Here is a 25,567-nt window from a genome sequence, read left to right as displayed (position 1 = left end):
AACGTTGACTTGTCTGAAGAGCCACTGAATTATAGGTATGATTGAAGCAGCTTCATCTTATAAATTCTGGTGCTGTGAGTTGCTACATATCTTTGTAGGTTATCAAATGAAAGATAAACCTGTCTGAACATCAGCCATGCACTGTCTTAGGAGCACTTTGAGAATATATAGGCTAAGTTTGCCCTCTACTGGATTGTAAAATTACATCACTGGTTTTATTACTGGCCAGATATGTGCTAGTTATTCCCAAGGATTTTTCCTATTACATGATATAACACATATACAGCTCATCCTCAAGACTTGTGTCAAGTTTCCAATCAGTAATCTTTGGTGTGTGCACTGCTCCCTGAATTGTTTTGTTAAGAATTGTTCTTTTTACACATGTCTCTACCAAGGGCTACTTTCAAACAGGGTTGTTTTGGTGCTTTTTTCTTTGGATGAAAAAGTTTCTGCAGCAGGAGTAATTCTGAACATCAGGAATAAACCAAAAACTGAGTGACAGGAGCCAGCTGCACAAACAGATCTGTTCTTTTCCCTCTGACAGCTTGTTTCTTGCAGCTCCTGCTCTTCCTCTGCACCTCAGGCTCCTTGCCACATATTCACTGAGCACTTTTAGTGTGGATGCAGCTACTTGCAGTCAAGGCATGGAGCAATGCTGCATCTTAATTCTAAGTATATACTGGGATTTCAAGGCTCATTTCATTTGGTGTGTGCTTGAAATAATAGTTACAAACATATACATCTGTGACAGAGTGCATTTGACATCAGCTCTACAAGAGGGATCCCAGAGTTAGGAGGTCATGCCCATGAAAGTTAAATCTGCTGTGATGAATCATAAAGTATATGAGGCCAGTTGCTCATCTAATCTAAATCAGGGTAGGTTCTCTGGCCTGAACAGAATTGTGTTGACTTGTGCTGGCTGGAGCACAAATCATTGTAATTTATTTTGTTTTAATGTAATTTCTCATTTGTTGTTTTCCTCTGTCAGGTGAGATGGTAAAGAAGGTTTTTGGCCTCACCAAACCACTTCAAATTTCTGTCCTTGCTCATAATTTTTCAGTAATTCTGTCAGGCTCTGTTTATATCCAGAAATGCTGTGTCAAAAATATGTTGGTTCCAAAAAAGTAAATCAGCGTCTGACTGGACACTGCTCAGCTGTTCTTTGTTCTGTCTCTGTGCTCAGATTTTATCTGTACTGAAAAAAGACCAGACAGCAGCACAGTGGGGCATTATTGTCTGTCCCTCTGGCAGTGCCAAAAGCATGTTAGGATCAGCTGGTGGCATTTGTAAGGCTCCTGTTACAGGTCTCCTTTAGTCTTCCCTGGATGCCCTGGCAGCAGTGGGAACCAGAAAGCTGCTGAGAGCTGTTGTGCTGACAAGGTTCAGGGTTTTTTTTGCTCTGTAGTTGTATATCTGCACCCTGGTGTGCTAGAAGGTTGTGGTGAAAACCCCTGAAACTCAAAAAGCTCTTTCCAAAAGCACTATAGTTTTCCAGAGCCAGCAGGTTGCTGTTTTCATGCTGGTTTTATATACAGATAACCTGAAAGAGGAATGGAGATTGAATATTATCTGAGCTGCTCCACAGTCAAAACTAAATTTGGAAGCGAGGAGGAAACCAGCATATCTTAGAGCATCAGGTAATAGAAGGGGAGATATTTCTGTCTGGCTGATTTATTTATCTATTTATTTCACCATCAGCTTTGGAGTAGAAGTCCCTGGGAAAAATGGGGTAGGCAACAAATGATCAGTGGTGAAAAGTGTATGATGAATTACTGTGCCCATGGCTCTACAGTTCATTTCGGGGGCAGCACCTCCAAAAGAGCCAGAGGAAAGTCAGATGCTTGAGATAGGGAAGAAATTATTAAAAAATAAATTGGATATTTGAATGGTGTGTAGGCAGAAAAGGAGGACTACTGTACCAGTGGAGAGTTCTGACCATGGAGGTTGCTCTTGAAGTCTAGGGAAGTCTACCTCATCAGCTTTTGATTTCAGAATGTCCTTAGGAAAAGTCAAATCCTGGCATTTGTCCGCATAATTGATGTCTTGTAGGGTCCCAGGCACTCTCTCAATCTCTGTGGGAACTTTGTGCTGGAGTCTCTTAGGCTGGGCACAATCTGGTTGCACTGGGAAATGTGTTTGAAGGCAGAAACTGGTGCACACTCCTTGAGTCAGGAGCTACAACTGCACAGAGAACAGCTCTGCTCTCTAAGGAGCTCCTGTGACTGTGGGGTTGAGGGGTTTTTAATCATTCCCAACCAGCCCCTGTGTGCTGAAGCAAAACTGCATGGAGGTCCCATCCTGCATCTTAGGTATCCTGAAATCTGAGATTTGGGGTTTTTTTGGGTGGCACAGAACTCCTCCACAGAGAAGATGCTACAGCTGTGCTTTGAGAGGGTGAACAAGGCTGGTTGTGGGAGGGAGCTCACTGGACCCTGCCCAGTGCCTGGAGGAGCTACGTGGGGGTTGCTGGGTGCAAGCAGACCTGCAAAGTCTGTTATTTGATTGATGTCATTCTTTTCCCATTTTGTTAGTGAATATTCAAGAAAAAGGGTGTGCAGGTTAAGACCCGAACAGTTGCTGGCAAAGCTCTTTCCCTGACTGTAGCAACTTTTGGCTTCTAAGTGATATTCTTAGGACAAATCCTGAACATCACAACCTGTTTCCCAACGATAAGCCTGGAATAGAGCTAGAAGTGTCCTAATTTTTCCACTGGGTTGGTGCACAGAGAAGCTAATGTCTGGGTCCTCATAGGTTATTGGTGCTTAACTCCAGTGTTGTGGGGGCACCAATAGGCACGAATTGCCCTGACCAGCCTCATCTTACACCTGTGTCCACATCTCTGGCCATGTCCAGGAGCTCTGTTTAAGCTTGTGCTCAGGTGTCCAAGCCTGAACTATATTGCAGGTGTCCCTGAGCCCAGCCCAGCCTCCTGCTGTCCTGGCACTGGCTGGACAGGCACTGCCCTCCCTGGCTGCACCCCCAAACCTTCCTCAATGGTCTTGTCTCGGGCTGCTCTCCTGCTGGAGCTTGAACAGACCTGCATCTGACACCCCATTTCAGCTGGATGGAGCTCTTATCAGCACAGCTCTTATCAGGTTTGTGGGGTGGTGCCCTGCATCTCCCAGCTCCTTCTCCCTTGAGGAGCAGCCCTCTTTTGCTGCTCCCTGGCACTCAGCCCTGTGGAAGACAGTGAGTCCTTTATAGACATTTCAAGAACTAGCCCATGTATTGCCTGAGGTCACAGAAGAATATCAGCAGACATGACAAATCTTCATTGAACCATCTTTCTTTTGTGCTGCATCAGTCCTCTTTAATTAATACCATTTACAAACTTACGTCCATCACTTAATTGCTTCTGTATTCATAAAAATGTCACAGCATTTTAGTTCCTTTTCCATTTACGGGCTGGAGCTGTGCAAACTGTGGGGCAGCACGCAGATTTCCACTTCAGTGTAGCACAAATGGTAAACAATTGCACAAATGGCTTTGTTAGCTCAGGCCTGAGAATTGAGCTCTAGACCACTGTAAAGCATAAGCTATTTTAAAAAAATATATGGAATATATAATGGAGAATGAGCGAAAACATGGAGATCAGCCATGGAAAGCAGTTTGGGAAAATGAAGGCAAATGTGAAGGGTAGGTTGATAGGTTGATTGTCTTCAAAGACAAGCAACTTAAAAGGGTTTGGAAGTAGATGGGGAGAGAAAGAAGAGAAAGGGGCCTGGATCATGAGCACATTGCACAAAAACAGCCAGGAGGTTGGGCAGCATCTCTCACAGAGGAGTGAGGCCAAGCCATTTTTCTGTAATGCACACGAAAGAAGAAGAAACACCCACGTCCATTTTACTTGTGCAGGAGCCAGCCTGAATTCCATACTCTAAGTATTACAGAGGCATTGTATTAACTCAACTGGTACTCTGCCATTTTTAATTTTAAAAACAATAGCTATGGCACTAGAACTAATCTGTGGGAGTTATAAGGGAAAGAAAATAATTTCTCTTACGTTCCTTCATCTCAGCTCACATCTAATTTATTCACTTCATAGACGCATAAATTCACACAGAAGTCAGACTCAGCTGAAACCAGAATAGATGGAGTATTTATTGCACAGGCAAGAGCAGCCTGAGGAGCATCAGAAAAAAAAAAGAGAGCACCAAAACACATATTCCTAGCTCCTGTCTCATAAGCACCTTTCATTTCAAATTCTTTTACAAAGGGGTAAATATACCACAGCAACTGCTTTAGCAGACTGCATGTTACAGCTGGTTAGGGAGAAGTTGTATCTCTTGTACCAAAAACTGCCTACTTTTTATTTAATTAAAAAAAAAGGCAATTATTTCAAGAGAACGTAAGGCATAAAACTGTAATGGCCAATCTCATGCAGCATTTGGAGCTACATCAAATTGCTCTACTCTGACCTTGGCCCAGATTTGTAAGACCTGCTTTGAGTTATTTTCTTTGTATCCTATAAAAACACAGAACACTTGAATTTCAAGAAGGTTGCAAGGATTTGTGAGGAACTGAATGGGAGACAAAAGAGAGTGAGTGACTGCCTGAGGTTAGGATCTCAATCCACTTCTACCTACAGCGGCAGACACAGGAATATAAATTTTATCTCAAAGTAAAGTTTTGAGAAAATAATGTAATTTTTCTCCATAAAAACTGCTTCCAAGTTCTCCTCCTCAACTTCTAAGGGAGTCTGCATGTGTGTTATAGCTCTTGGCCCTAGAGGTCTTGGGGATCCACCTCTTTCTTTATGGAAAGGGCTGAGGAGAGGAGACCTTGCCCCAAAGCTGTGGAATGGGTGCTGGATGTTGGTTTGCAGGCAACCCAAACACACAAATGAGCTGTGGCTACTCAAAATCAGGGCACTTATTTGGGTACCCAGGTCTGTGTGAACCCAGGACAGTTGTGCAGGTCACAGACCTCCATGCCAATGGAGTTGAAAAAGTACCAAAGTGAGGTGTGGGCTGTGCTGAAATTCTTATGATTTCATCTGTAGACCCAAATGTCTGAATTACACTCACATATTTCTTTGGTGCTGCAAGTCCCCCACTGGCTTTAATTCCTTTTGCTCCACATATTTCCATTTCAGAGCCACTGTGACAATGTTATTCTGACTTCCCATTTTGCCCTGTGTTTGATCTCTGTGTCCTTTTACAGCATGGATTGGTCAAAACGTGGTGTTTACATTTTGAATTTGCCACTATTGCATCCTTGGAATCAGTGATTCCACTTGCTTGGTTTTATTTTGTTTTGTTTTGTTTTTTTTAAACTATATACGTGACAATTGAGATGGGTTCAATTTGTAAAATGTCTTGCAGATAGATGTTACAGAAATCAATAACTTTTCTTATAAATATGCAAGACTTGGTTGCAAAAAGTATTTTTAAAATATATTTTAGCTTAGCTTGTGAGAAATGGTAGATGGATTTTTAAATTTTCAGCAATCTGTAAAACTTCACTTGGTGCACCAGTTGTTGGGAGCTTACAGGACTCAGCTTCAAGGGAAATGAGAGACTTAGTAAATTCTTAATAATCTGTTTTAAAATGAAACAGTTTTTAGACACAATTTGCAGGTTTTGATAAATAAAAGTTTTCATGGCCAGAATTCCCACAGAAGCTTCCACATTTTTTCCTTGCTTGTGTAGGGAGAAGTTTTTGCTGTCTCGTAACGAGGCTTTGCTGTTTTATCCCCTTGTTGTTTCTGGTTAACATTCCTTGTGCAAGGCACATTGTCAATATCCATTATGTGCATAAGACACCTGGTAAAAAATCTAGTTGAAAGCCAAGATGAGTTAACCAAGGATCTATCTATAGAAAGAGTTAATGTCTTATGAGTTCCCATGATGTAAAACAGCTGCATTTCAAAACAAGATCACTCATGAAGAATAGTTTTTCCTTTTAAAAATCAGCATAAAAATATATTCTTATCTGTAAGAGAAGATTGGAATCCTCAAAACATTTCCTCTTGTTACTGAATTCATAGCTTCATTTGTATTGGTGTTAAATAAATTGGTTTTGTTTTTCAGCTGCAACAAGGCAAGATGAATTTTGTAGAAAAGGGCAGTCTAATGGAGATGTGGTGTGTAATTTAGATGATGAATTATCAGAAGACCACAGTAGCCTGTGTTGTGGTCATTTTATTGTTCAGTGCAGTAATAGAGTTAAGTTATATTTACATTTTCTAATTATATTTTGTTATGCAAAAGATTATACGTACGTAACCTCTTGCCAAACCAGTCACTGAACTCTATTCCTCTCTCAGAAAAAAAAAAAAGAAAGAGAACAACTGAGACTGAAATAGAAAACAAAATAGATAATGAAAGCCTACTGAGAGCACAGAGAGGCTCCACACTGAATTCCAGACAAGCATCCTGCATTTCATCATGGCCATGGCTTTCTCCTGGCTGCCAAGCCTGCAGCTCAAAGTCTCCTCCTGCCAGCAGCCTTGGCCAGGATCCCTCACTCACTGCTGCTCTTTAAAATTCTTGGTTTTGGGATCAGATGGGGAATGTGTTTGCTGGAGGTGGTGGCACCCAAAAGACTGAAATTTTTCTCTCCTGGAAAGGTGGCTCCCCATCAGAGGAGCTCTGATGGCAACCCAGTGGTCAGCACACAGCAGATGCCATCTTCTCCCCAGCCTCCAGGCACAAAGAGGTTTTGTTCAGAGGGATGGCTCAAATTTTCAAATCATTCAAATTTTCCATATCATTCAAATTTTCCATGCATTTTCCACTCAGAAGCCAGGTGAGTTGCCTGGACAGTCACTGAGAGAGAGAAGGAGGGACCCCAAAGTTTTGAGCCAGTTTTTTTTCTCTCATAACTTTCTGTAGTGTATCCTGGTAAGCTACTCTCTGCCTCCCTGTACTGAACAAAATCAATGTTTTTATTTTATTTTATTTTATCTACTTGGACACACTGGGTCTGCCTAAGTTAACTGAGAGTCTCCAGAGGTTCCTCTCACCTCCCCATCATGAGCCTCAATAGCTGAATTTCCTGAAACCCCATTTATATGTCTTCATAAGTGAAGAATGGTATAATGCTGATTTTTTTTAATAAGACTTCTAAATATTTTTGTTTGTTGCTTTCCTTGCATTTTTGCAATGAACACAGTTTTCCTTACTTAGCTGTTTCCTCACCTTTAAATGACTGTATCTAAATTAGACACAATAGGGTACATTAGAAAGATATTGAGAAGATATATTAATTTATGATATCCTGTAAAAGAGAACTTCCCCAAAATAATGCCCAAGGCAGGCTTAAACTCTGGTTCCCAAGGCTGGCAACCTGAACCTAGAAGAATAATAAAACCTTTTCCAAAGTTCCTTTTGATTCCATTAGAAAAAGTTCTACCTCTATATGAGGCAGCACTGTCTTTAACTGAAGGCAAAATGTTGATGTAAATTATCATTTGCATTCTAAATTCCTTGATTTGGAGCTGAAAAATGACAAAAGTAATTAGATACTTGACTTGATAGTATTTCTAAATATTTTAGACATTCAGAGATAACTTTTTGTCTCTACCCATATTAGTAGCACTGGAAAAACAACAATTCTATGGTAATTTTTTATATTATTGGATAGATGTCAGGGCTGTGTTTGCTCCAATATTTTATAAATGTGATAAAGTGAAAGCCCTAATCTAGAGAGTTCATACTTTCATAAACTCAAATAATTAAAATTGTGTGATTGTCACAACAAATTAACTAAATCCTTGACTTTGGAGAACTCCAAAACACCATCCTAGCAATTGTTTCACACCAACAGACAACAAGATTACTTGTAGGCATATCAAGCTCTTCAAATGGAAGGAAAGTTAGGTACCTAGCCTCAAAAAATTAAGAAACTAGCTCATAAAATACTCCTAAGAGTAAACTGTGTGTTAAACTGCCTGTAAAGCACCTAATTTATTTGGTCAACTAATTTACTAACATTCCACTACAATTCCACTACAAAGTAGAGAAAAACACATTTGCTGCTGTTGTAAGAACATCATCCAACAGCAAGAAATGTTATCTTTGCCCTCAAGGTGGAGAAGAACTCAAAATGAATTGACAGGCCTATATCAACCTCTCATCATTAAGAAAAGGAGTAATGCAATTAAATGTAGTCTTATTTTGTTGAAATATTTTATGTCAGGCACAGGGTGTTCTGAGGTGATACAGATAATTAGCAGAGAAATTTAATCATCCATATCACAATGGAAGAAAAAAAATTGGCTCTTTAATCAAAAGAAAGACCCACCTGATCTGAAATAAGAATGTTTCAGTATGTCTTCCAGGCTAGAAGGCCTAGTTAAAAATTAATGGAAGTTGGCAAGCATTAAATTATCTACCTGAAAGATCCTATACAGCTTCACAAATTAAATAGAAACTCATTGATATTCACAAAATAAGTTATCTGCAGGACTAATGCATTGGGATAGTGAAATAACTTATACCAAAGGCAGTGAGGAATGGGCCATCACTGGGGCTTGTGCTAAACAGAAGGTTCATTTCTGGGTCCAGATTTTCTGCTTGGCTTAAGTGGGAACTGTGCTATTTTATACCAGTAGGGCTTGACTCATGGTGGAGTTGGAGGCAAGTTTATGGCTAGACCCTGGCTGCAGCTGTGGCTTCAGTGTCAGGACTTGGGATGATTTCAATGGGATGAGCCTCCTTGGCTCTGAGTGCTTGGCATTTTCTTGGCAACGTGTGAGATCCTTCTTGGTTCTGGGACTTGTGGTTTTGGTATCTTTCCAACTTGGCTGGAATCACTGTCAGGAGTGGGCACAAAAGTGAAGGAGATTTTGATGCTTTTTGCATTCCCAACATAATTGTGATTAAAAAATGTAGACTGTCAGAATGGTATTGAAATAAAATTAAACTTGTTTCAGAGGATAAAATCTGTTGCATAACAAACTTTCAAATGTTTACCACAAGTCTGTCTATATTTTCATTTCAGTGGTAATGAGAAAACCTTAGCACATATGTTGCTTTCAGCATACTATATTATAGTTAGGCTTTTGTGTGGATTTATGCATTTGTTTTTAAAGCTCTGCAGTCTCCACTTGTACTGGGAGAAGCTTGGTGGCACAGGATACTCTTAATTTAGCAAACACAATGGGATCCATTTGCTAGGCACTGGAATTGGTGAAGTCCAGATGGAAATCCAAAGTACATTTAAGGATGAGGATACTTGCTAGGATAGATTAATGAGGAGTTTATCATTCTACAGCAGGACTTGTAGTTTTGAAGTATAAACAACTTTAGCTCTGATTATCCAGAAGTGGTACTTGCCTGAAAAACAAGGTCCCATAATGCTTCTTATTATCATTTTCCTGTTACTAATGGTAATCCTAATGATGCTGCCCAGATTTTCCCAGCTTCCCCATACATTTAAATTTCATACACCCAGACATGATGCAGAAATCATATTCTGAATGCTTTTCCTCCTACTCTGAATCTCTTAGCAGCTTCAATTTCATTCATGGAAAAGTAATTATTTGAACTCTGTGTATTTTTAGCTTTTATTAATGGAGTTTAAAAAAAATGTGAAAAAACAAGAAGCCTTAATGCAGAATCTACACTTCTAGTAGAAATGCTCCAGATTTTGCCCTCCTGCAGCTGTCAACATCACTTCATGTTTGGGCTGTACTACAGAGTTTATCCGCTGCTTGTCTTAGGAGGAAACCTTGTGCTCAGTGTATGAAATACTTCTACCTAAGTGTAGGTCTCAGATTCAGTCAAAGAGAAAATGGAAATTTCTAACCAGGCAGAAGCCTGAGAAAGTGCTGAGAAAGAATTTAAGTAAGTTCTTTATCTCTCTTGTTGTTCACATTGTTTATATTTAGGTTTTACTACTGTACATCATTCACTGCACACCAATAGTGCAGGATGTTTTCACTTCAGAACCAATAGAGTTGGTCTGCACGAAGCTCTGTATAAAAGAGTGATGCATTTTGAAATAAATCAGAGTTATACTCTCAGCCTTCTGAAAAAAGTCTATTCATTCCTGTCCTACCTCAACAGCATCACCTAAGGAAGTAAAAATACTCATTATTCATTATTGTTGTGGATATGAGTCTGAGACCTCCCTATCCAATCTGCCTTTGTGAGAGCACAGAAGGTTCTACCTGGGCCAGGTGAGGTGCCAGCACAACAAAATAAAAGGCACTGCCCCACATGAGACTGCAAGCTTTTGAGTTTATCATGGGCTACATGAAAGCAAGCTGGGCATCTCTTAGTGACCCCATGCTCTGTTTGCAGATGAATAATTCACTCAGGGCTCATGGGGAGTTGACTGAGTTCCAGGTAGCTGTCCAGAGGTGATGTGTCTCAAGCAAATCCCTGGTGAATCTAACAAATTACTAAGTTTTCTGAGAACTAAATGTCAAAGCACATATGTGAGTATTTAGTGTCTCACTAGTGTCAGGAGACACACGATGTGTTGAGCCCTCCCCTGTTTCCCCTGGGAAATTGGTACATGAGGAATCAACTGTCCAACTATACCCTTGGGCAAATACACTCCTGTTGGTGTAACTGGAACATGTCAGTCTTTTCTCAAAGGCAGCAGTGTTCAGCTGTTCCATTGCAAACTCCCAGAACATGTGAAGTTTCAAAGTCCAACACTGAACTGGAAGGGATGAGAAGTGAATGAACGTGCTGTCAAAAAAATAAGGTGGAGAACAGGTTGGTAGTAACCCAACAAAATCTAATAATTAAAACAATTATCAAAATATACATAATTCTAATATAATTCTAAAATGCAGAGGTTTCTATCATGTTCACTTTTCCTTCAGGAAACAGAGGATGCTGCCTGAGATAATATAATCTCCTTTTTTTCAGACTCTTCCATTTATGTTAACAAAGATGTCTTAAGCACCCTCATGGATTAAGAGCTAGCAAATATTAACTTTTCAACAGCAGCTGCTCTGTCATTATTCTAATCTCTTGAAGAACTAGTGATCCTCAGAAGTAAATTTTAAGTTTATTTAACTGTGTGTTTACTTTATTTTCCCTCCAATTTCTTCTCTGGAAGACAAGCCAAGACTTCTTTAGAAGTCAAGACTAGAAGATGTAAATACTTGGGCAGTTTTAGGACATTAGGAGTGAAGATTTTTCAGAAGAGACATAGCTTGGCTTGAGCAATGAAATTCTCAAAATTTATCCACTTAGGAAGAAAAAAATATCCCTTGCTGTAATTCTCTGAGGTTTTTTTTCAGTGTTTCATTACTAAATACTCTTATGGAATATGTTTACTATTAATAATGCTGTTTCTGACTTATTTAGGATTGCACAGTGTAACACTCAACCATTTCATTTGGGATCCCACCAGTCCTGTTCCTGTTGAATATTATAATTTAATAACAAAGCAAATACTAGAGAAGATCTTTGCCTCAGCTGTTGTCTCCTTTTCTTGGCACTCATCAGACCACATCTGTGTTTCAGTTTTGGGGCCTCACTGCACAACTGATATAAATTGGAGCAAGTTCAGCAGAAAGCCCCAGGATGACCAGGGAATGGAACACTTGATGTTGCAGAGAGGCTGAGGGAGGTGGACTGGTTCAGCTTGGAGAAGAAATTGTTTTGGGGGACCTGGCAGCAGCTTTCCAGTTTTTGGGGAGGTTTTTGAGAAGATGGAACCGAGCTCTTCACAGTGAGGTGTGTCAGGAGGATGAGGAGCAACAGGCACAAGTTGAAACAAGAACAGTTCAGACTGAATGCAGGGAAAATCTTTATCCCTGTGAAAGCAGTCAGCCTTCAGGACAGGTTGTGCAACCCCAATTCCTGCAGGGTCTCAAGATGTGGCAAAGCTCTGAGCAACCTGGTCTGGCCTCAGAGCTGACACTAATTCAGCAGGAGGTTGGGGTGGAGACTTCCTGAGCTCCTTCCATTCTGAGTGATGTCTGATCTCGAGCATTTGAGATGGGTTCCCTCTCAGCATTTCTGCTGGAAGTCACCAGCTTTCATAGATATTTGACAGAAAGTGCAAATCAGCCTCCTCCCCTGCTCAGCTCAGACTGTGGGCTCAGTGAGGGGATGAAGATGTGAGTTACATGATAAAACAATGTGCTGGGGACCTGGTCTGGTGGGATGCAGAGGACGGGGAGAACTCAGAGCAAAAGAGTAATATGGCTTAGCCCAATCTTAGAGAACACAGTCTTGACATTGGGTTTGGACAGAAGCCTGGGCATAGGCTTGTGGCATCAAGCTGAAAGGTAGAAGACAGGATCCTCGCAAAAGGGTCTGACTGAGAAGAAAAAGATATTTTTTGTATTTTGGTAGCACAAATATTTTTATTTGAGACAGTAAAAAGTAACCTTAAATTAAGGAGAGGAAGTGAAATCCTAATGCTCTTAAAACTGCCTCTTAGTACAACAGCTGTTGTGTTTGCCTATGGTCTTACACCCTCAAAAGATTTTTCTTTCAAAATATTGAAAAAATGAATGTCTGTGCTCTGCAGCCAGCTAATACTTTGGGAAATTAATTCTTTCCTTCTATTCAGAAGGACTGTTCCTAGGCTTGTTTGGAGAGTCAGAAGAGCCAGCACCAAATGCATTGAATGGGTTTTATTTGATAAAATAAATTCTCCCAGTCTCTTATCAACGTGGCTTTAAATAAAGTATTGTGAATAGGATGTAAGCATTGTAGCCTTCTCAGATAAAGAAAGTCATCCTCAGAGTACTGAAACCCACAAAGAATAGAATATCTATGAGGCTTTATTTTTTTTTCCTAGATCTCATTCTATGAGAGATGTCAGAAAAGCACATTTTCTCAAAATGGCCTATAAAAATGTTGGTGGATGAAGATGCCATGTTGGTGTTGTCATAGTACCTGAGGTACAGAGGCTATATCTAGATCAGATTTAAATTTAAACTTTCAGATTTCCCAGGGTTTACCTCCTGTTATACCCCTTAGATACAAATGAACAGGTTGCAAATAAACCCATTTTTGTACAGGGGTTTTACTTCAGGAGTTGCTGTTAAGATGCAGATGAGTCTGGGCCAAACCTTCCCATATTCATATCAAAAGTAAATCTACTGGCAAAGAAGGTGCACTGAGACTAAACCAAGGAATGCAAAAGTAATGAATTTTCACATTTTCCTACTGAGAAAAAGCCTGATATGATGAAGGAATGTTTTCATGTTTTATTGAGGTTTCCTGGGCTAGATCTCTGGTCTTAAATATGGAGGCTTCTTATCTACTTAAATCATACTACTTTATTGGATCCCAGGGTGATTGTCTGTCCTTCCACATTATTCAAAGGAAGCAAAAAATATATGTTCTCTACAAAAATGTGGAAGAAGTATCAGATCAACTTTTTGCATTTAACATGTCACTTCCTAATCATAAAAAACTTGATTCCTTGTTCAGTGAGAGTATTTGTTGCAGCTCCAGCAAATTTCCATTAAAATGACATGGAGGACATCCATCAAGAAGAAAAGCTCAGAAGATGTCTGAATGGTGGATGACAGGGAGTCCAGTCAGATTAATGCATGTGAGGGAGTTATGTGGTGGTATCACTTGTAGCTGCCCTAAAAGTCCCAAATCTGAAGGACAGCGTCATTGACTGTTTGAACAGAATCACCTGGCCACTGCCTGAGGTAGAAATCTGCAGCATAGCTTAGTCTTACACTTCTAGATCTGAGACCAAGTCTTAGCTGTTCCAGGTTCAGGAGTGAAAATTACCAGGCAAGGTCATGATCAGCATAACCTGAACTCTCGGGGAACACGAGGGATGCAGTTTGGGAATCACAGAAAGCAACAGATAAGTCATTCATTAAAGAGACATTTCCCTCTGTAAGTCAAAGGGTGGCTCTGTCTGGGGTGCTGTGATCCTTTGGGCTGGAAGAGCCCTCGGGAAGTCTCCAGCCCAACCTCCTGCTCAGAACAAGGTGACCTCTCACATCAGACCAGGATGACCAGGGCTTTATCCACTCAGCTTTGGAAACATCCATGGGTGGACTCTGGTCATAAAACTTACCAGAGTTTTCACTACGTCTTTTCTGAAAGTGTCAAGTGAGTCAGACAATAAGAATTAAAAGCTGTAAACAAGAATTCTCTCTTGTAAGGTGTTTGGCATTTTTCCACATCATCAGTGTCATTTTGCACAACATCTAAAAACATTTTTTGTTTCGTGTTTCTGGAAGTCTCTGGATTATAGGGTCAGCCTCCAATGGCAGAAGTGGAAATGCAGTAATGTATAAATTCCAGCCAAATGGACCCTGGTTGATGTTTAATAAAAGAAAAAGCCCTGGATATTGTCAGTGGTAAACTAAGCATTTTGCCAGTAATCTCAACTTTAAACAAAGATGTTTTAATCAAGATAATTGCTACTTTTATGCCAATAGTGCATAAATTAAATATGAAATGAAAATAAGAGATAAACACTGCAACTGCATTATGACAAATCTGAGGTGAAAATATCCAAAACCCCACTACTGCCAGAGTTCAATGTATGGTAAGTATTTCTATTGGTGTATGAAGTCATGCAGGAGGCAAATGGGACTATTAACAGTCAAGCACAGATATATTTTGCATTTGTATGTAATTAAAACACCTAAGGGTAAAAACTGAGATGGAAGAGGATCTGCTTGACAAAGCACCAAAATTAAAGAAATCAAGACCAGAGTTTGAGGTACATAGTGAAGAACTTCCTGTTCAAAATGCATCTTGTATAAGGTATAAACAATTCCCAAATAAAGACAAGGGAGAGAGCAATGAAGATCTTCAAGTGAGGGATGGCATTTTTGTAAAACAAAAGTTCTCACAGGTAACTCTCAAAGGTACCAGCATCACCTGCCGTTGGCACTTCCTACAAGTGTCTTGTTGTCTCACTTCTCCCATTACCACCATTTCTGAGATACCTGCTCAATGTCTTGGGTAAGATTTTGTATTTAAATATATTTCAACAGCTGGGTGGCTTGAAGAAAACTAGAGTGTGAACAACACTATGACATTGCACAGGTTGTGTCCTATTTCTAGTGAACACCCATTTCCTATGAAGAGGCTGCAAACTGTGAAGGAGCAGAGTTCAAAGAGCTACAGATGGGCATAAGATAAGGACGCATGGACATGTCTGCAGTTCCCTCGCTGGAAAAAAGAAAGAGAGCTTTTGGTTTAGCCATTGGCTTGGTTAAACCTTGGCTGATAAGAAGAGTTCCTGCTTTTTCTTCTTGGTTTCCCTCCTCAGACATTAAGCAAATCACTTCTCAGTTTCTTCTCTCTTTTTGAGTCAGCAACACGCAAAGCATCCCCGTTCCTGTGAAATCGATGGGCACCTAATTCTCCTGAAATATAATTACTTCTGGTGCATCAGGAAGAGACAAGACAGACCACACTCCACAAGGATTATTTTAAGCTGAGGTGTCAGCCTCCGGGATGTGTGGCAAGGCTCTGTGCCTGGAAAGCTGCACCAAGGCGAGGAGGGACCAGGTTCTCACAAGGGCAGCAGGACAGCACCGTCCTCCGGCGGCTGCTCCAGCCACCTGTGGGGCAGCGCAGCCGAGGGACTGCAGTGACAGCCATGGGAAACCTCCCACAAGTGTGGGCACCGCTGGAAAGGCACCGAGGCCACGCCGCGTTCATCTGCAGCCCGGCGCGGGCGATGCCCTTGGCTTTGCATTTTCCCGTGTGGGAACCGAGCTCCGGCATCCCCTTGCCCGTTCCTGCGGCGTGCGGAGGGGCTCGCCTCGGATCCCAAATCCTGGCGTTGGGACAAGTGCCGGGAAGCTCCCCATCCCCCGAGAGAGCCCCGCTCGTCCTGCGGGCTGGCAGCGGAGGGTCGGGGGGCTGCGGGGCCGGGGCTGCGGGGCCGGGGCTGCGGGCCGGCCGGGGCGCAGCCATGGAAACGCGCCGAGCATCCCCCGCTCCCCGCGGCAGCGCCGTGCTATTCCCCACCCTCCCTGCACCAGCCGTGGCCAGGCCGGGGCCGCGGCGGCTCAGCCGGTGAACAGTTAACCCGGAGAGGCGGCTCCTCTCCCCGCACCCTCCCTGTTGTAAAAAGCGTGTGTAACCCCCCCCCGGGAGAGCGGCGAGCCGGGCACGGCCAGCGGAGGGGGCGACCGCCCCTCCGCCTACTCCAGCTCCCCCTCTCTTTTATTGATCGCCTCCCACCCTCCCTTTTTCTGCAACTGCTCTGCGGGGTGGGCTCGGCTCGGCGGGACCGCCCGGGCCCGGGGCGGCGGCCGGGCATGGCCGGGGCGGGGGGCGTGTGTGCGGCTCCCTCCTGCCCACCCCGCCCCGCCGGCTCCCGCAGGGCAAACCCTGGATCCGGGTGGTGACAGAGCTGGGTGCCCCGCTGCTCCCGCCTCGCCTCTCGTCTGACAGGGGTGCTTTATTTTTATTGCCTTTTTTTTTGTTTTGTTTTTTCCCCCTCCTTTCGGTCAAAAGGAAAAATATATATTGAAAAGGGTGGGGAAGGAAAAGATAGAAAGCAGGCACCCTCCCCCTCCGCTGCTCGTAGTCCCCTCCACTCCACACCAAAAAGAGGCATCGCAAGTGCACGCCAGTTCTTCACTAAAGTGATCCAGCCGCTGGATTAAGTAACTCTCGGGGAACAGCACACGCACGCACACACACGGCAACAATGAAGGAAAAGGCAATGTTTCAAACGGCTAAAATGCAAGGGAACATGCTGGTAAGTGCCTGCTGCTGGCGCCTCCAGTGACTGTAAGTAAGTGTCGGGGCTCCCCGCTCGGCTCGGCGCCGCCAGACCCCGCTCACCGCCGCACGGTCGGTGCGGAGCCCCGCAGCCGGGGCTGGGCTGCCGGGGAGACAGCAGAGGGGGCTTTGCTGGCTGTCCTTGCCCCGCTCGGTGTCTGTCCCCCCCTCTGAAGGGGGTGGCGGGGGATTTGGGGCTGCTGGGGTGTCCCCCTGTGCCGGGGGAGCGGGGCGCAGCGCGGGCGGGGGGCGCGGGGCACGGCCAACTTCGCCAAGTTGATGACCACGATGTGTGTGCGTGGGCTGGGGGCTGTGCGGGCTGCCTCGCCTTTCCCCCGGCATTACTACTGGGAACATTTATCTTCATGCCATTGGAAAAAAAAAAATAGCAAAAAAACCACCCCCGAACCTATTCAGGATGCCTTTTCAGTAATCCCCCTCCTCCCTTAAGGAAAAAATAAAAGCATCCAGCTGCTCTGCCGGAAGAAGTGCTGGTTGCCATCTTGTGCTGATGGAAATATATTGGTGTGTTTTGCCTGCTGGCTTGACCCGCTGGGGGCGGCGGGGCTGGGGGTGCCGGGGCCCCGCATGCGGCGGCTCCGCAGCCGGGAGGAGCTCGCTGCGGTGGGGCGGGGGTGCTCCGCAAGCTGGCAGAGGCTTCAGGGCGCCTCGCCTGAAAACCAACTCATTTCGAATATCCTGAGGCTCGGAAAGGGTACCTGTTGGTCTCCTGACCCCTCTCTGCTCAGGCAGAGCACTCCTGTCTGTGTTTTGCCTCCCCTGTGAGGGGAAATGTTAATATTTAATACAAAGGTAGTATCCGTTTCTCTCATGCCTTCTGTTGATGCGTTCAAGAAGCAGCCAAAGTATTCACCATCCTTTAATCAAGTTCTGTAGTAAAATGCTTTGCTGGCTTTTTAGGGAAGTGCCTCCTTTTCCAACTCCAATAATATTGCTTTTTCTAGCAGTAGTGTTTAAGAGGAAGGTGCAATGCTATGTGACCTGTGAATTCAAGTAAGGGAACTGAACAGTAACTTCTACAAACATTTTTTTCCAGGAGAATTGCACAGCCTGTGTGATTGCAGTGTGCTCCTCTTATTGTGCTTTTTAAATGCCTGGGAAATATCTAGTACTGGAACTTTTTTAACGTGGAAAAATTTAGATTATTATCTGCTTAAGCTACTCATCCTAGTGGTCATTATACCTTTTGGTTAGGATGCTCTCTATCAGTAAGAAAAAATAACCAGCTGAGGTGACATTGTTTGATTCAAGTACAGGGTGAGAGCCTAATTCACATACACAGAATGTGTAAAATCACAGAATTAATAAAAACCTCTTGCACATTTTCCTTGCTGGTCTCTGAAGGCAGGAAATGAGCAGGCAGGGATTCCCCCACTGCCACTCAGCACAGGGCTGGAGCTTCTGCTGGGATTTCTGGCTGGTACTTCCGAGCGTGGCAAAATGGATCCGCATCTCCACAGCTCTGCAGGATGAGCAAAGGCTGGTGATCGATCTGCACACGGGGCTGGGTAGCAGGGGCTGCCCACAACTCCAGCCTTCAGCCAGAGACAATGGTTTTTGCCTCTGACTAGACAGGAGCAGGATCTGGCCCCTCAGGCTGCTAAGTCACAGTGACTTCTGTCACTTGGGACAGTCTCCCTGGATTTGAATGCAAGGTTTTTCTTTGGAGACCTCATTTTTGAGACACTGGGCATCAAATTTAAAGACAGGCAAACTGTTACATTTGATTTTGGTGGGAGAGACAGGTGGTTTATTTAGATAATGTCTGTCACCACAACCACACACACACCTGGTTTCTGTGCTAGTCTGGTCTGTGGTTGCAGCTGAATCTGTACTTTATTTAAGCAAGAATTAAGTTTAGGTGAATATTTGAGCTCTAAGATACTTGAATACATTTTATATTTCTTCAAGATAGTATTTAGCAGACCTCATTCTGAAAACTGAGGGATGCTTTGGATGGAAGTTCCAACAAGTTAAGCCCAGTACTTTCTCCTTTTCCTTGTGCTGTTGTTTAAAAAATAGTATTTTTGCTTTTGTATCACTTGTGTTAAAATTAAAATCAGAATCTTGAACTACTCATGTCAAATCCTATGCTGTGGATGTCCTCCCTCACATATCTGGCAGTGATTGAGGATACAGGGTTAGGGTGTGTGGAATCCCAGGAGGTGCATTACAGTGTACCCTGCATTGAGTGCCACAGTAGAATTCAAAGAGTCATTGAAAATTCAAAGCCCAACATGACTTTTTTTTGTTTGTTTGTTTTCTGGCAGTTTTGCTGTTGCTTAGAATCTTGACAAGCTTCTACTATGTATTGATTTCTCTTCTCTTTTAAAATCTTTGTTAAATTGAGCTATTTCATTCCTAAAATGATGTGACAGCAGGTGATAGTACTGACACACTGGTCCCTAGCCATGTAGTGGACCCTTTTAAAGTGTGGTAATAGCTCATGGAGTCACTACACCTGTGATTTCTTTATTACCTAATTAGACCAGCAAAAAACGAAGCCATTCTTGTGACACTGAAATATATGTTTTTATCCCTGTGGCGGTATTTTACTAGGGCTTTTTTTTTTTCTTTTTTTTTTTTTTTTTAACAACAGCATTTACCTGGAAAGGTGCCTATTTTTATTTTACTGCTGTATTTCCCATTCATCATTTGAGCCAGGGGAATGCAACTTACAGAAATAGCTCAGGCTCTTACAATGGGATTTCTCTTAATTCTACATAAAAGCTGTAGGGAGTGATTAATACACAGTGGTTTCTCCTAGTAAGAACTGACATACCCTTGAGTTTTCCACAGTGTATTTGAAGTTAATGTACAACAATACAGTATGGAGATAAATGTTTATCACTTTTGGAAGTAAATTCTATGCACTTGCATTTTATCCTAACTTTAGGTACAGCTATATAAATTATTTCACTGAAATATTCCAAACTTCCTTACGCGTTCACTTGTCAGCTCAAGGACAATAATGGCAGCTACATGTTTTATTCTACACTTCCCTGTGTCTCCCCAGGGTTTGATCTATCATGTACACAGGCTTTTTATTTGAGGTTTTTTCTTATGGATTTGCAAATAAATGTATGCTAAAGAGCTCTTTGGAAGAAGGACTTTTCTGTAGTGCCAGATTCTTCTCTTCCACGCACTCATGAAAATCCCAATTTGTTAGAGGTACAGTTGCAGCAAAGTGTAAAAAGGAGGTACTACCTTTGGTTGTAGACACTTAGGTGAGTGGGAAAAATGGGTTTGGAGGAGTACAGAGGGGTCTTGAAGGCAAATTAATGTGCTGTGTGTGAGCAGGCTGTTATTTTGGCACACTTAGTGGTCAGTGGAAGCAGTGAGCACCCTGCTCTATATGTGTGTTAGAAGGATATTGCTGTGAAACTCATGTTCTGAATTTCAGTCTAGCCTGCACTTGCTCATTTGTTTGGAAATTGCCAAGAGGAACCATGGTGGATGCGCCACGTTTCTGCTTTGTGATGAAAAAATCTATGAATAGGGCAAAAGAGACAGTTTGGGTTTAATGAGAGGAGTTGAAGGAGAGTCTGGAGATTTAGATTTTCAGTTTGACCATTTAAAATCCAACTCTGATAGCTGCAGTTTTGATGTACATATAAAAACACAAATAAAATAAGCCCAGTGGCAGCTGTTATCTCCTCAGAAGGCTGCCTATACCTCTGAGGCCTCAGAGACCTCAGGGGTACAATTGACAAGAAAACTAAGTTACTCTGTCATCCCAGGAGTGCTCCTGCTCTTCCTTGAGAAACATAACTCTGGTGCCTCTCAGGAGCAATAAATTCTTACTAAAATAAATAAGACCTTGGTGTTCCACTACGATTTCCCTTATTTGCCATAATTTACCTACAGGTGTGTTTCTTGCAGTGTTCAGTCACATGGTGCTGAAACAGGGTGGAATTCTTACCAGCCAAAAATGCAGTTTTCCTAACAATGGCTAAAGAAGCCATGTAAAGATAAATTTTTTTTTTAAACTCTCATGTTGAAGTGGTGGAGTTTGTGATCCAGTGCAGCTCCCTGCTACTTTAGCTCCCTATGTCTTATATTCAGCTTGACATAGAAGCCAGATGTAATCCAGATTTTGTGTACTATTCCTTAGTTGTCTACTACCTCATTTGAAACACAGGGAGCTCCCAAACCAAAGGCAAGGGAACTGTGGTAGCAGTTCCCAGGTGAGCTATCATGAATTCAGCTGAAGTTTAAAGCCAGGCAAGAATTCAATAGCTGATACTACAGCAAGAATTGCAGCAAAAAAAAAAAAAAAAAAAAAAAAAAATCTTTGGGACTGCAGCTGCTTAGTGAAAGGCAAGTTATGTTTTGAGGACTGTGACTTTCTGGTATCATTTCTGGGTCAGGCATAAAGGGAAACAAGGGTTCCCCTTTGTTGTGTGCAGCAGGTGTACAATCCATAGGAGGTGCTGGAATTTCTGCATTGTGGGAAAACTGTAAGATACACTGAAACTGTCCTAATATCAGGTTGCTAGTTGGTGGAAATCAGGAGTCTTTTTACATTTAAGGTGGAATGGCAGAGAGCTCCACAAGGATCCTAATATTGTCCATGTAATGTAGTGTCCTTTTAGATACATCCTTTTTTAGGGGATAGAGAAGTGCAAAGCCTGGAATTATAAAGATATGCACTAAAGTTGCAGGAGCTGTGAGAAATACAAGGTGCCAGGCTGTCTCAGAATAACTTTGGGAGCTGTGGCAAGCTCTACACATTGCTGGCTCTTTATTTAGGACTGTGAGATTGAAGGAGGGCATGTGGTCTAACTCTAATTTTCACTGCCAGAAGGGTTCAAAATCTTGAATGTGATGGTGCTCCTCACACCTGCATCTTTTTATTCCGTGTTCCTCAGCAGCTTCTCTGGTTTCTCTTATGCAAGGAAAAAAGTGCACTTTGTGTTAATTTCTCCCTTCCTCCTCTGAGTTGTCTGACTTTTCACAGGACAGTCTATCCCCTCCCTCTCTTTCTGAACCTTTTCACTGCCTTCCCAAATAGTAAGAGGAGAAGCTGAAGGGACTGTTATGATTTTAGTGAATGACAGCTGAGTAGGTGGCTGTAGAGCCCTGAGCAGCAACAGAGCCACAGAGCTGTCTGTGCAGCTGGGAAGACAGCATTTGTATTTGAGAGGTTTCATTTATTCATTAATGAAGTCTGGATTTGCTTGTTAAGATAAATACCTAAAATGTAAGTTTTGTAGATGTTGATGGCCTGAGGCTTTATTTGATGAGGAGGCTTTCTCTTTCTGTGCTGTGGAATGAGTTTTTCAACTGCCAGCAGATACTACACAGCACATTTCAAGTGTCACTCTCATATATCTCAGAGGTCTCACTTCTGGGTAGAGCTGTGCTCTCTCAGTATTGGCCTAACTGATTATGTAAAGGGGAAGGCAACAGAGCTTCATGCCCCAAGAACACCTCTGGTTTTAACAACCCTTAGTACCAACAAGGTCTTTCTTTAATCCAGCTGACAAAGACAAAACAAGATTCAAAGCTGGAAGTTGGAGTTAGATCCAAAACTAGAAGATAAAGTGCCTGGTTTTTACAGTGAAGGTGATGAACTGCTGGAACAGTCTCCATGGGAGCGTGGTAATTCTTCATTAGAACAAGATGGGCATAGGATTCCTCTGACTAAACACTGGCTTCTTCAGTATAGACATTTATATCTAAGTTAGTCAGCCTGGGCTCTCTCTACAAATTAGTCAGTAGAGTCTGGGCCATGATTCATCCCATCTTCATGTAGATGTGTAAAATGGGCCAGAGTACCTGCACTCTTAAATGCCAGCTTCTCTCCATTGACTCGAGGAGTTATGGGTTACAAACTGAACCATAAACATCTACCCTGCAGATACCTAAGTGATGAGTCTGTCTGTTGCTTAAACATAGTCATAGATATTCCAGAACATCCTCAGTGGAACTAAGAACCCTTTCCATCCTCCTCTGTTACATCAGACAAAAACTACTCTGCATGTCTGCCCAGGGTTTGTCAACTACATCTGCAGTATCATGTGAAGATAGATGTGCTCTGTATTTGGAGCTTTACTCTTCTGCAAGCTTGTGCAGAAGCAGATCCAGTTTCCCAGCAGCACAGCCCAGCTGTAGCAGGAGAGGAGCTCCATCTCAGCAAGATGCCATTCTGTAGCAGAAATCTCTTGGTCCATAATTTGTATAAACTGAGCTGTCCTAGAATATTATCGTGCACCCTTGGCTTTTAAATTACATAATCCAAATGGTTTAATGTCATCACAAGTGCAATATGGGGATTTATTCCTCTAGGTCTGTGTTTGCATGTGTGCTGTCTGTACAGTATTGTACTACAGTGACTCACGTGAGATTAACAAGCAAAGCCCATTTATTAAATTGTTTTATGTACTCTAAATCTCATGTAATCCACTAATGCATTATGCTGTCACTTAGTAAGCTTGGCATTCCTTCCCAATGGAGCATTGCATTTAGCAAGTTCTCATTCAGTTCTTTTGAATAGGCTGCTGTTGAGAATGCAATTTTAAAAATAAATTTAAACTATAAGAGCCTGAATGCTCACAATACACAGAGAACTGGGACCCAGCTGTAGCATGCATTCACCTGTAGATTGCATAGATTTTCCATCCTCTTAAGGGCACTATTAACAGAGCTTGCATTGTAGCGTGCAAAGTTTGCTTTTGTAGTGTCCTCTTGCCCTTGGAGCAGATTATCAAGATTATACCTAAATTCTGCTTTTTTGCAAAAACTGGCTTTGTGCATCTGTGGAGATATTGGTGAAGTCTTGAGAATTCCTGGAGTACCTGTGTTGTAATTTTTATGCTGTGCTCTGAGAAGAAGTGTGTGCCTTGCTGGTGACTTCTAAGCACAGTATTTTCCCTGTGGGTTCAGTATGCCCAGCAATATCCTCTTCATCACTGAAGAAGGGAAGAGTGGGAACAGAAGCAGTGGAATTGCCTGTCATGATCAGGGGGAGAATTGTTATCTGTGTAACTGGATCTGAGTCCAACCCTCAGTTGTAAATAGGTGGTTCCCAAGTTGCACACTTGCAAGGAACTGTAGAAGAGTTGCAAAGTCTGTGCATCTCTAGCAGCTGGTTCAGGATTTTGTTTGTGGGAAGGCCTTTTTCATAGTGTGTCTCTGTTTCTATGAATTATTCTCACCATCTCATCCCTAATTACTATAGAATGATGATTTAAGGGGTTATCCTGAGATGCACACAGATGTCCAGTCAAAGCAAGTATGAGAAAACAAACAATTCCAAACTGGGATGAGCTGCAGTGGTGAACATTGCAAGCCCAGGTCAAGCACTGGATGGCAAACAGACTGGTCAATGCTGTGGAAAATCCCTCTCAAGTTACAGGGAGTACTGTCCAGGAGATTTTGTCAACTCAGGCATGTGTAGACAGACTTGGCATGAATTCCAGTCACATATTGCATAGCCTCATTCTGTAATCATTATTCAGCACTTACTCAAGCAAAACTTTTGCCAAACTTAATGGGTTTACTACTCCTGCTGAAATGAGTAAGACTTTTGTCTGAGGCTCAGGTGATTTCAGATCTGAGTCTCAACTCATAAACCTGTGTCACCAGGGATTTTCAGTAATTTTTAAAAGGTAACAACAGTGAAATATACTGCAGTTGACAAAAAAAAAAAAAAAAAAAAAAGGTGAACTGCATGGTAAGAAAGCAAGCAGAAGAAAAGTGGAGGGAGATGGTTAAGACAGGCACTCTGTAATATTTTTACTTCGTCTCATTTTATAAGTTGTCCCCCATGGAGAGCCCCTTGAGCTGCTCCATCAGCTGTTCCCCAGAGCATGCTGTGTGCCTGCACTTCTGCTTATGTTTGTTTTCAGTGATGATGTTAAACTAGAAAACATGCTGAAAATGAAACATTTTTATTTGTTTATCATTTGGGACTGACGTTATTAAAAATGTGAGGAAAAAATTGAAATTATAGCTTGGCATGTTTTCTGTAAATACTGAGTAGTCTTTCTGCAGCCTATGATATAACCAAAGTAATGTAGAAATAAGCTTGTATTGCTTTTTTCTAGTGTCTAATTATAAGGATGTAAAAAATATGCTCATAATAATGCCTTCTCATTCTGCTGTGAGGGGGCTGAAAGTACCACTTAGGAAGATCTAGTCTGCAAAGCAAGTGATTGTAATGCAGGAGTATGACTATTCATGAGCTCTGAGTTTATTGACTCTGTTAAAAGCTGGATCTGTGGTCTTCAGGAAGGATGTATAAAATGCTGTGGTTATCAGAAATTAATTGTAGTTCATATCAGTATGACTGAGCCTTTCCTCATCTCACTCTTTAGAGTTTTTCTCAGGGAAGAGAAGTTCATGTTATATTCTCTGTTGACTTTGAGTTATGCTCTGTGCATTTTATTTCATTTGCATTAACCGCGTACATCTACATTTGTAATGTGTTACAAACATCATTAAGGATGGTCCATTTTGGTTGGATTTGGCCGTTAGGAATCAAAATCTACAAAAGATTCTCAAAAATTTAAAATTAAAATTTGCTTCTCTCTGTTCCGGTATCTTAGGTTTACAGATACGCCTTGATTTGGTTTTGAGTTTGTTTTTTTGGTTTTGTTCCTCACTATTTTTCTACTTAAATTTTAACAAAATTACAGACTTGGTAGGGAAAGGAGGCCGTTGGTAATATCTAAGGGTAGCAAATAAATCATATGCAACAGCAATTAAAGCAAAAATCTCACCCTCCAGAGGCGTGCTCCTTGTTATGTTCCCTGTTCAGCAGCGTACTTAAGCACCTGTTTAACATTAATGGTAAGCATATGCTTAAATGTTTCTGCTGACTTGGGAGTTATGAGAAGCCTGCCTTGCACACACAATAGTTGAACAGCCCATTTTCCATCTGTGTGCGAGCCCAG

At 42.2% G+C, this 25,567-nt stretch overlaps 1 protein-coding gene across 2 annotated transcripts in view; it reads left to right on the top strand.

The window, feature by feature from the left end:
- Nucleotides 1-25,567, top strand: part of DPP6 (dipeptidyl peptidase like 6) — a 546,530-nt gene that overhangs the window by 43,607 nt on the left and 477,356 nt on the right. Inside the window, exon 1 of one of the 2 annotated variants that reach the window (XM_031503789.2) lies at nt 16,474-16,623. The exons of the other annotated variant lie outside the window; for it this stretch is intronic. Within the exon in view, the coding sequence (XP_031359649.1) occupies nt 16,573-16,623 (51 nt within the window). The 5' untranslated portion in view covers nt 16,474-16,572. Of the gene's footprint in view, nt 1-16,473; nt 16,624-25,567 lie in introns of those variants that run through there. 2 annotated transcript variants of the gene reach the window in all.

Source organism: Lonchura striata, chromosome 1 (genome assembly GCF_046129695.1).
Source record: "Lonchura striata isolate bLonStr1 chromosome 1, bLonStr1.mat, whole genome shotgun sequence".
Classification (NCBI taxonomy): Eukaryota; Metazoa; Chordata; class Aves; order Passeriformes; family Estrildidae; genus Lonchura; species Lonchura striata.
This window is presented reverse-complemented; position numbering and strand designations above follow the sequence as displayed.